General features: G+C 38.1%; 1 protein-coding gene across 2 annotated transcripts in view; it reads right to left on the minus strand.

Moving 5' to 3' along the window:
* Positions 1–12714, minus strand: part of ARHGEF17 (Rho guanine nucleotide exchange factor 17) — a 2179236-nt gene that overhangs the window by 608072 nt on the left and 1558450 nt on the right. For both annotated transcript variants that reach the window (XM_044071304.1, XM_044071302.1), the window contains exon 5: positions 1560–1652. In XM_044071304.1, the coding sequence (XP_043927239.1) occupies positions 1560–1652 (93 nt within the window). The remainder of the gene's footprint in view (positions 1–1559; positions 1653–12714) is intronic.

Raw genomic sequence — 12714 nt, forward strand, 5'->3', positions numbered from 1 at the left:
AGCCATCTCTAAAAAAAACATAAAAAATTACCAAGAAAAATCTAGCAGTGAGTTTCTTTTTAACATAAAAGGGACATGTGAGATTTGATTTGCTGCCCTATTCAACAGCATGACAGTAGAAAATCTAGACTATTTATAAGCAATTATCTGTCGACAGTAAATGAGCCAAAGTTAATTATTCTGAATATAATGAGAAGAGGAGGTAAATGAAATATGAAAGCCACCAAAATGAAAGAGCAAATTAAATAACAGAACAAAAATCTGCAAATTATACAGACAAGTACTTTAATTTTATGAGAACAGAGAGAAACAAAAGTACACAACAGCAGCTATCAAGAACAGACAAAGGCAATTTGTAATGGATTCTTCAGCAATATCTGAAGTTGCCTTCCAAGGATACAAAAGTGAAGCGGAATAGTCTTTAACTTGGGAAATTGTGTTTCCATTTAAATTCCCCCTTCAGACAAAGGCTAACTGTAGCAGTCATCCTTGTCTGTAATACATACAGTGCAAATGCAGCATTATCTGTGCAGCTATTTCTCAAGTTGTAAGTAACCAAATACCTATTTACTATATGTGCAAGCCAGAATCACCTCTACAGCAAACGTACAATGCATATAAACAGATTATCAGTCAACAAACTCCTGAATTTAACATCCCAACAGATGATACCTAACAGCACCACTACTTTAAATAGCCTGAAAATGTTCTAGGGCAGACAGTATTCATCATAGTGACTGTATTACTCACCTCCCCAGTGCTCACTGCCCACTTTCCAACAGGCAGCATGACTTGGCATTTCATGTCATTTTTTGTGGCAATGAAGCACAGCATTGTTTGCGCATGTATACTTCAATGTACACAAATGAGTCAAATTGTCACCTGACAGCATTCTAGGAAAATTTGAAATGCTGTAAAGCAATCTAAAACACACAACGTTGGACAGTTAAGACTAAGTACATGGCTGACTCAATTAACAAATGTCTTTCCTTAATTTACCTTTTTTAATATGGCAAAAAAATCACCAGGGAAAAATGCGTGCTTATTCTCTCTTATTTAACCTTTAGGCTTCTTGACTTTTGAAAAAAAAAAAACATGATACGCCGGACAAACATTTTTTCATTAAATTCCTTCTGGTAGTAAAGCAACTTAGTAGTAATGTACACTACAGCCTTTCAAAAACCTTAAACAATTACCACACAAAACTGAAAAAGATCAGTGTGAAGAAAGTGACTCCAAAAACACCCAGAACACCATCACTTACATTCATCTATAAAGGAACCCCTAGTACAAATCAATATGGAAACTTCAGATTACTAACTACCTTTCTGAAAAAAAAGTATGGAGCATTTTTTTAGAATAATTTAACAAGAAAAGGAACAAGTTTCAATCTTTTTTTTTTGTAACATTTTTACTTCCTACATTCCGAGAGAAAAATATCAACTCACATTCAAACAAACAGAAGAAGAGATATAAAATTGAAACCCATATAATACCTGAAAACTGGCAGGCATGTTAAAATATCAAAGCTCTAAATTAGTTCAAAACCAGAATCATACCTTGACAAGAAGTTCATAGCGGGGGATTCTTTGAACTGGCTTGATCATCAAATCGGACAGGGCTTGCTTCTCCTTGTTTTCTCTCGTACATTGCTGTGGGTAATGAACAACACATAAAAGTTAGGAGCACAAGTAAAACATAGGGCCATGCAAGAGTAAGCAGTACTGAGCTTTAAGAAACCTGCAGCCATGGATTCACCCACTCTAAGTATTCTTAAACCACCACTCCATACAATAATACTGAGGTTACAGGACACACAAAAATCGCCATCCGTTAATGAAACAGAATCGTTTGTACTGATTACAGCAACAAAACCTGATATTCAGTCTGATCCCTCTTCAGAACCCCACTTTAATTTCACAAATACATTCGTTCAAAAGACTAAAACAAATATCCAGTGCTGCAAACTTCTAGATATGCACAATACGATGTTCTTGAAGTAAGCAACTTAAATCAAGGAAGCAAAATGCACAGATGGATGCATGTTTATAGTGTGATGCAATAAACATAAATATCAGTGGCTATGCTTAAAAAATAAATTCTTAAAAAATACAGCTGCTCTGCTAAGGAAATATGCTTAACATATCACAAACATAGAACAATTAAGGATAAAGATATGTGTTTACTATATTTGGGAAACTGATTTACAGATGAGTTAAGATAAACTTGACTAACACTGTGCAAAAAAGATTTTTGGCATATAGCTCAACAACAAAGTACACAACACAATTTTTTTTTTTTACATAACAATGGAGAGGGGAGAAACAGCAACAACTCCAACCTCACAGTTTAAATGATATAACAGAAAACCAAATGGGGAATTTTAATACTGGAAAACAAAATTTGAACATAACAGTTGACCATACTAATGTTGACCACCTGCAGTGAAACTGACAGTAACTATTCATCAACCTGTTAAATGAGAAAAATATGCTTTAAAAGTAAAAAAAAAAACAAAAAACACTCATAATGCATTCATGTAGTATCTGATAAATACTTGCACCTCTAAATAAATGTGACAAATTATCCGGCTAGAAGGCAGCAGATGCAAACACCAAAAGTGACCATGAACAACTTAGTGTTGGCATGCTACCACGTCATGATGACTTTACTTTGATATCCTTTCAATAATAAGTACAAATCAAAAGTGAATCCACTAATGAAATGGCAGTACACCAATTATTTATCAAAAGGGTAAATTAATTGGTCTGTTTCTGACTTTTCAATCGCACAGCCCACAAAGGCAAGAGCAAATATAATAGACATAGACAATTTAAGAGCCAATCAACCAGCATGATGTGACAGGAAAATGAAGTACCTACAGAATATCGCACAGAGGGAGAAAATACACACACCACACAACTGGTTACTGGGCCACGGATTGAGCCTTAGGACCAAGCAGCTAAGGTGCAGAGATCTTAACCATTAAGATACCACGATGTCCATCTGTTTGTCATATCAGTACCTCAAATTTGGCAATGAACCTGCTTAACTGGAGGATCTATCATCAAGAAAAGAGATATGAGGAGACATCAGTACACTTCGCTAAGGGACTTCTGCGAAAACAGCATCTAACTGATTTCCAGCAGCAAAAAGGGAAGCATGATAAGGTCCGTTACGTGAGGATGGCGTCTGGGCATGCAGCTACTCCGCATCAGCCACAAACGCTTTATGGTGGTATGATTCCATTAAGTCTTAAATCATGCACTATAGGACGGCCTCATCAAGTGAAATCTGCTAGCACAACAATCATCCCGCTTTAGAACATTCCTGCATTACTATCTGTTGCAGCCATTTCAACCAAAAGACATTACAACACTACTTTCTGGTCAGGAAGAGAGCTTTTCTCAGTGAAGCAACAACGGACATCTGCTGACAGGATTCTGACAAAGGAATTATGCAGGAAACAAAACAGGTTAAAGAAATTATGTTTGTAAATAATGGGTTGTTTTGGTTTGGGCCATACATTAGTTAAGCAGTGAGAAATATATTGAGCAAACAGCATAAATAAAGTGTACTATGTCATGTACTACAAAATGATATTGTTAGACCTCACTTTTAAGATTGTATTGATAGCAAAGATTTAGCAACACTTTTTAAGCAATGTTTGAACCAACTAATACATTTTCCAAAAGCAAAAGCCTTCATAACCATGTAGAGAAAAATGTCACTGCTGGATTCCATGCAAAACACTGAGTTCAGCAGCAGTGAAAGTAGTGTAAATTGCAAACACTCAGACAAATACATGGCTAAATATGATGATACTACGGATCTTGTATAGAATGAATACAGAACAATTTTACTTTAACCTGACAATATATAAAATATCACTGGAAAATAAAAGCCCTAAACATACCATTGGTACATATACCTAATGGCACATCATCATATAACACAACCCATAGACTTAACTAAATTGTATAACATTGCCTTCATGTTAAGAATTAGTCACCTCCTAATTCACACCACCCACCACTAGAGCAATCCCACTGCATTCCTGTAACCCAAATTCTCCCACCTAATATGTGCAAAGCATGGTTGGACTTACCTAAAAGCAGAGTGGTCGAGTCACCGCTCATGTCTGGATAGTGAGAAAACTGCTTATGTGTTGTTTTCTGATAAAATTACTTCCTGCAACATTATTTTGTGATATTAACCACACTCAACTTCAGATAACATCTTCTTGGGCCACACCATTTATAAACAGAAAACTGAACCCATGGCGGGCCACAACACCATATAAGCTGATACGGGGTGAAATCCTCCAGTCCATGGTCAGCTGCCTGAACAGGTTTTCATACTTACCAGACACGCAAGCAAACACATGCTCCTAACACGCCTATACTCCCCTATACTACACCAAAGAAACATAACACCTCTCCCACCAGCCAGGATCACTGACAAAGTCCTCATCTTACAGTCACTATGGTGCTATTATTTACGTTTTGATAAATGGGATGTCTGTCTGGGCACTGCCCATTTACAATGGCAGTCTCAGAAGAAAATCTCCACAGCAATCATAGATACTGATGTCGATACACTGGGAAGTATATAACTGGGAAGTATATAACTGGAAATTTGACCAATGATCAACTCTACCTGATCACTGCTTAGCAATCACCAATGAACCTATAGCAAAGTAGATACCTAACCTTCTTCAAAGCCAGCCTGGGGTTAGAGGAGATGCTAAGCAGTTATAGCCATCTATAACATGTTTCTGTGAAAACAGGATAAAGCTGGTTAGCCAAAAACAAAACTGAAAAGTAATTCTGACAGGAGCATTGCACTAGCCACCTCAATGCTGGCTTAATGGATAAAAAGTACCTGGCTCTGATAACATGCATTTTTATTGAATGAATTTCTTCACTACAGGTCATTCATTTATTTATTTACTTGTTGATTAGGGTTGGTCCTACTAAGCTTATGGTCCACTTTTAAGGGTGACCCGATGCATTATTATGCAGGTTGTGGGGAAATTCAGCCATAACATATAAAACTGGTTTCTGAGAAAGACGGTCCTATTGTAAAGAAAGGTTAAACATTTAGTATTTTAAAAGTATAATCAGTTGAGAGACTTCTTGAAAGTTACTCAAATAATGTTGATACTTTGAACACAACTTCAGGCAAGTTACAATATTCACAATTTATGGAGTTTGAAGGAAATTTACAAATAAGCCAGACAGTGAAAGAATAAAGTGGAAATCTGCGTAATCAATTATGCTACCTATAACCAAAATGCTAGGTTAATCATGATAGCCAGTACAAAGAGACTGATTTCAAAAAGAAGTTCCTTTAGTAGAATCTGGACATTTTTAAAGGAGTTTGCTGGTGGGGAGCAAATTTAGAGTTTATGTTTTTCAGAAATGTCAGGAAGAGTGGGCTGGCCAATCTGTGGCTAGAGAAAGAGCTTTGCTCATGTTATCTTCAAAGCTGGATATCAAGATTGGTCACCTTCAGTGAAAGGGACTATCTGAAAAAATGTATTAGACCTAGACATTAGAAAGTATAAATATTGTATCTGGCAGCTGGACTAAAGGATTAAGGTGCTGTTAATGAGCTATTTCCTGTGGTCCAATGGTGCACAGTTTGATTCTCTCAGCTTCCATTGCCTACACATGTGACTCTGAGCAAGTCACTTAACCACACTGCGCTCCCAGGCTGAGTCTGAAAAAGGCTCATTGAGATCAGTGCTCCACCAAAGGAAACAAATGTAAATAAAAGGCACCAACAAACTGAATGTAAGCCACTTACGACTTGGGAGTACAGAGCTTATAAGAAATTCTAACAGATTTAGGCAGCCAGGCAAACTTTAAAATACCATTATGTACAATTTTAAACAAGTGTTCAGATAACTTGAAAATTAAGAAACCAGAGTTAATTATTGCTTATATAATATTTTGCAAACATTGACAAACTCCTCAGTGGACTTCATTATATGAAATCTTATCACTCCCCTGACATATTAGCAATAACAGAATCTTGGCTAAAACTGAATATCAGTAATACAGAAATACCCCTCCCCACTGACTCTGACATCCTTAGAACTGATAGAATAAAAAACAGGAGTAGCAGCAATAATGAACCGCAGTAGCATACATCTGTCACGTTTCCCATCTCCCATACCTTCCTTCCTCAATGCCAAACTACTTCTAATCAACTTAAAAGTAAAGTCACACAAAACAATATGTATGGCAGCTCTTTATATCCCCCCTGGAGACAATATCAGCACATGGGAGGACATCCTACCTTGGCTATCTGATAATGTACTCTAAGATAATGGCTTCTAGTATAAACTACCAACTTGTCAGTGATCCTACTAGAATCGCCCTGAAAAACGGTAAAACTAAAACCCTGAACTGGTTATTAACAAGTCACCCTAACAATATTAGCTCCCACAGCACCTTAGCTAGCACACTTAGTGATCCCCTGCCCATATATGCCATAAGAGAATGCCATACTTCTCCCAGGGAATGCAGAAATGAATCCTACTGCAACATGAACAAGTCTGACCCACAACTGTTTAACACCGCACTACAATCTCCCAACTGGAACTTTCTAAAAGTCTTGCCACTAGATTGATGCAGTATTCTATTTTAGTAAGATATTTATGGAATTACTAAACAGCATTTCCTCCCCTTAGGCTTAAAACAGTGCAAAACAACCGTGTTGCTTAGCTCATTTCTACTACCAGGAAATAAATGAGGAACAGAGATAAAGCCTGGAAGTCATGGCTCAATAATAAAACAGAAAACAATCTTCAGCAGTATAAATACTTACGAAATAATGCCACATACCAAATCAAACTCGACAAGAAATTTTATTAATCCAGTTTGCCACCATATCTAAAATACTGCACCATGGCTCAAATGGACAACTAAACCCCAACTTCCATTACTCACCTGAAGATACAACTAATGCTTTCAATAATCACTTTATCTCTAGCATCGCTAAACTACTTCACAATGAAGCTCAAAATACATCAATTCCCCTTAATAATCTGATCATATCCCACTCAGTCTCACATCTGAGTTCCATTAATACTCACTCTTTGTCCTTTCAACCAGTATGTACCTTAACAATTAAGAAATATCTCAAATAAATTAAAGAGTACACTTGCTCCAGATAAAATTCTTGGTGATTTCTTAAAAACAGCAGCCAGCTTAATTTCCTTTTTGGTATCCATTCTCATAAATAGGTCTATTTACGAATCACATGTCCCAGCCTTATGGAAAAAAAAATCTTGCAATCATTCCACTTCACAAGGGAGGTAACTCTAATGAAATATCTAACTTTAGACCCACTGCCATTCTCTCACCTCTTTCAAAAATATTTGAAAACTGCATTCATAAACAATTAATGACTCATTTACAAACTACTTCCTTAAAGTCCACAGCACATGGTTTCAGACCAGGGCATAGCACTACCACAGCTCTCTTAAACTTCACCAACACTATTAACCTAGCCAAAAACAAAAGCCAACTGGCTTCTGCCGTAATTCTGGATCTGCCTAATCCTTAGATACTGTTTCCCATAGCTTTCTTCTAAATACAACTCTCTTCACATGGCCTATCAAACACCTCCATAATCTGGTCCTCCAGCTACCGTTCCAATATATTTCAATCTATTAAATGGATTAATTTTTCCTACCCATCAAAACAAGTGTTCTTCAAGGCTCCATAGTGGGTACACTGCTTTTCAACATATTTACCAACAACCTACATATAGTCAAATGTCCCTCAAACAATATGCCGACAACTTCACATTAATCTGTTCTGCCCGTAATATAATTACTCTACAACACCTCACCCAAGACTAATTTTCATCAGTTGAAAGCTGGTTCAATAACTCTCAACATCTACTCAATCAAAAAAAACACACACAAAGCTGCTGCTATTCCTCCCCAAAAACCTTTACACACCTCAAACAAAATTTCTCAATAACAGTGTCTAATGTTTGTTGTTGGATTTACAATAAAGAAGTGCAGATTTATCTCACTGGTGGCTTGGAACCATTTTTTTGTTTTATATTTGTTGGAGTGGACTGACTTGTTTGGTTTAGTGTCTAATGTTGTGTCTTTCGGCTTTTCCCGGTTAGGGGTTGCCACAGCGGAACTCTGGTCCGCTAATGATTGGCAGTAGATTTTTACGTGCTGAGTTGCCGGCCCAGATGCACAACCTTCAACAAAGGCACGCCCATTCATGCATGTCTCCACAGAGAAGATGCTTTAACTGAGAATCGAACAGGACAGTGTCTAATAATACCCGTAAATAAGTCATCCTCAAGCTACTAGACATGACAACTGATGATAACCTGAAATTTGACTTACATGTGCAACAGTTAATCAAAAAAAAAAACACACCAAAAAGTAGGGACACTAAACCAAACTAAACTAAACCAGTGCTACAATAAAATAAGAAAATTTGTCATTAACTCATCAAACAGAACACATCACTGCTTAGCCCTAAAAATGGCTTAATTGGCTCACATACACAAAACTACTCCTAGTCCACACATTAATATAGAAACCAAAGCAAAGCCCTACTAAACTTACTGTAGACATCCACCCCCACTATGCCACTTTGATTCGAAAGCAAAATGCTCCTCACTACCTACAAACCACACATATAAGCAGGAGTCTCTCTCTATTCCCGCTATGTAGCCCACTCCTGAAATGTTATCCCCTTACCCCTTAAACATCAACTATAACAACATTTACATTCACACGGATGCAAACAGTTTAGTGGGCATCTTCTGTTTGAGCTCTAATCACAATACTGCAGGGCAAATACATAATTTGTCTACGTTGAAGTTAAAAAAAAAAGAACGGTTAGCAAATCATTCGTTTTTGAAAATAAGGGGAAGGAGCATCACAGAACCTCGGAATTTCTGGAGACCTACAGGCACCCATATCCCAGGCTCTATAACTGAATTTTAACACAGGCTTAGTATTGGTCTCAAACCATCCCGAAACCTCATATAGTCTAAAACTGGCCATCCTCAGAGGTGTGCATAGAAGGTCACTTTAATTTGGTTGGGGGACTGGAAGCAATGTCATTATTTTTTTTTAAATTTTCCTCTCGAAACCTCAACTGGTATGCATAAGATACTATATCTTGTGTAGGACTGGGGACAGTGTGGTCATTTCTTTAATTTTCCTGACTAACTTCAGAGATGCACACAAAGGGTCGATATAGCTTGTAGACAGTTTTACTGTTTAGGAATAACAAGTTAAAAGCTTTTCTGTGATCATTATTGTTTCACTTTCCTCACTATCAAATGTCAGATGCATATGCAGGCGATTACATAAGAACATATTATAGGTTCCAGGATGATATCAGTTTGATATGGAAAGGTTCGGAAGAGTCCCATGAAGAATGTTTACGATATGTTAACAGCACGACTAGCTTTTTGCGCTTAACCTGGAACATCAACTCAAACTATATGGACTGTTTGGCTGTCCACTTGGTCAAAGATGATGGTAACGAGAGATATATAGCCACAATACAGAGAAAGGAAACATATTACAACTGTTTCCTACATTACAGCAGCTCACACCCAGACCAACAAAAGAGATCTGCCGTTAAAGGGCAGTTGGTGAGAGCTGCTCATATGGTGACTAGGCCAGAAGATTTTATAGAGGACTGTGGCACTTTACGCTCAATGTTTTTGAAGAGAGCGTATCCAAGCAATTTGATTGATGAGCTAGTGCAGGAGGTAATGAGAAAAAGAGAAAGAGGCTACTTTAGACCCGTCCTTAATACTGGGAATAGGACGGGTAGAATCAGTAGCCAGGATACCAACACGAATGTGAATATGTCCTTAGAGGATGATTTCCTGTTTTTGAGGGTCAACCAGCACAGGAGTTGCACCTAGCTAACAGCCAGGATTTTTCTGAAGCTCTGATTATAACTTATAGTGAAGATTGTAGAAGTCTGAAATGGATATTTGAGAAAAACTGGTCCATCTTCTCAGAAGACCCTTGTGTTAGGAACCATGTAGGTGAAAGACCCATTATAGTGTATCAGAAGGGAATGACCTTCAAGGACTTATTAAAGTATACAGGGCAAGAAAATTTTAATGGCACGCATGGTAATCTAAATGTGGATCATGTACTTGCTGCCACAAAATAAAGATAGGAGACAGGTTTATTGTATGAAACAAAACATATCAAATAAAAGGGAAATACAATTGTAAATCAAAATCAGTGGTATATATTGCTATTTGTGATGCATGCTCAGTATTCTATAGTGGCAAAACGGAAAGGTGGTTTTGCCAGAGAATTTACAAGCATGTATATGCCATTAGAAAGAACAATTTAAACAATGCTTTGGCTAAACATGCTAGTGACCAAGTAGGACATCAATTCAAGTTCATGGTCATCAATCAATTTTGTATTGATGACAAGAAGGCATGGAGTGTTTATTTAGAGTTAAAAGAGTTGAAATGGCAAGAGCGTTTGCAAGCTGATAGCTGGCCAGGTATCAATGATCGTAGTTCAGTTACCCCAGTTCTAAAGTTAAAGGCATTGGGGAGGAAGAAAATAGTTTAAAGCCAATAAATTTGGCTTATTTTCTTTAACACAATTCTGTATAAAGTACTGTCTTTGAAAAACAGTAATAAGGTTACTATATGTAATAATGACACTAACTTTAAAACAGGACCTTGTGATGTTGACGTAAGCAGGAGCATAACCAATCTAATGCAAGAAAGTGCTCATGTTTTATTGCTTTTACGCCATTAAAGTGTTCAAATTTTAAAAGTTTGGCGGCTTTTATTGGATATTTTGAGAACAGTTGTTTTGGGTCCAGGCACCAGCTTTCGTTTGGTGTATTTGGTTTGTTTTTGTGGATTTTGGTGTTTCATTGTACCTAAACTGTCTTCTGCATATCCAAGAGATATATAATTATTTCCTCTCTATTTTGCAGTTCTGGAAATACTGATAGATGGACTGTCTGAATAAGGGAGCATTCTAAATCCTCCCTTACCATGAAGGGGGTTAGTGCAAGGAATGAAACTGCCCTTATGAAAGACTGAATTGCTCCTTGCACATGACAGGTTGCGATTCGTAATTCTCTGGTGGTAAGATCTTTTCACTAGGACACGGTTTGCCAAGGATGGGTACAGTAATTTTCATGCTGAAATAGTGGCTGCATGCAGCTTAATAGAACAGTAAGAAAAAACTGCCAAGAAAAGGTTTCACAAATTATGACAACACCAGTGTCCCTGCTAGGGATGAAAACTGGCCCTTTTGTTTCCATCAGATGGAGAATCATATTCATTTCAGTAGACATGATTGCTTTGCACTATGTTTTCTGGCTTCCTTTCTAATTTTAGGCACATACTCGCACACAATGTTCTTGAAAGGAATCACAACATTCATACAGTTAGCTGGAACCCCTGTAAGTTTGGGCGCATCATTTGACTTCTGCATAAACAGGTCTACGGCCAGTGACAAACTGTAAAGTGTCTCTTGTCATCAGATATGCCACTAATGAGAACCAGTGTTGTCTGAGCTAACAAGAGGTTACAAGGATCATTTTTAGTCCCTGTCCTTGCCTTTTGTAGCACTCTCAGTAGCAGATGTGCAGGGTGAAAGGTGCGAGGAAAAAGGCTGCTCCATGGCAAGGAAAAAGCATCCACTGCCCAGGCACTGCCGCATGCGAGGGTTGTACAATATCAGTGAAGATTATAGCTCTCCAAGGAGACAAAAGTACATGGAGATGTTCGAGTGTATTCACTGTTACAGTCATCACATTTGGGTTATCTGCCTGCAGGTAGCTCTCAGCCGGCCTGAATACCAGAGTTTTGGATTTCTGTGTCGGATGCTGTCGCTTCTTCCATGACATCAGGTCGTCAAGGATATAAAACATGCAGCCGATGCCATTACATCAGTTTCTCTTGCCCCAGATGTCACGTGCCCCCACAATAGGAAGCAATTATATAGTATGGAACACCCCCAGCAAAAAGCAAATACACAAGATATAAAATATGCCAAACAAGAAGGAAAGGTAAAAGTCAAGAGAAGTCAGGGGGCTGGAGGGAGGGTAACCAGGACTGCAACAGTGAATACACTTGAACATCTACATTTATGGTAAATGCACACAACTGTACTATGTTCTTCATGTTTCACTGTTGCAGTCATCACATTTGGGTTGATTCCCAAAGCTAAGGAAGGGTGGAAGTAGTTAAAGAGCATTAGGGCTAGCAATCAGGCCCTGTAAGACTGCTGTGGCAAATCCAGGTCTGGATTTAGAAAAGATAGGCAGGTGGTAAGGCTTGGTGAAAGTATGTACAGAGCTCCAGGTAGCAGCTTCCAGGATGTCCCTGGTAGGGACTCCTCTGAGAAATGCCATAGAGGTAGATGCAGCTCTGGTGGAATGTGGTATTATCCCCTGTGGGGTAGGTTTTCCATGGTACTTGTAGCAGAAATGGATGCAATGGGCTATCCATTTGGAAATGGTTTGCTTTGAAATGGCCTTCCCCTCTGCCCCTGCAGCAAAGCTAACTAGCAGCTGGTCAGATTTTCTGAGAGGCTTAGTCCTGTCCAAATAGAATTTAAGCTGTCTGTGCACACCCAGAGAATGCAGTATCCTTCCCCCTTTATTTTGAGGATCAGGGAAAAAAAGTAGGCAAATGAATGGACTGGTTTAGAGC

The sequence above is a fragment of the Protopterus annectens genome, chromosome 5.part0, assembly GCF_019279795.1.
Source record: "Protopterus annectens isolate FY-2018-M chromosome 5.part0, PAN1.0, whole genome shotgun sequence".
NCBI classification, from domain to species: domain Eukaryota; kingdom Metazoa; phylum Chordata; order Ceratodontiformes; family Protopteridae; genus Protopterus; species Protopterus annectens.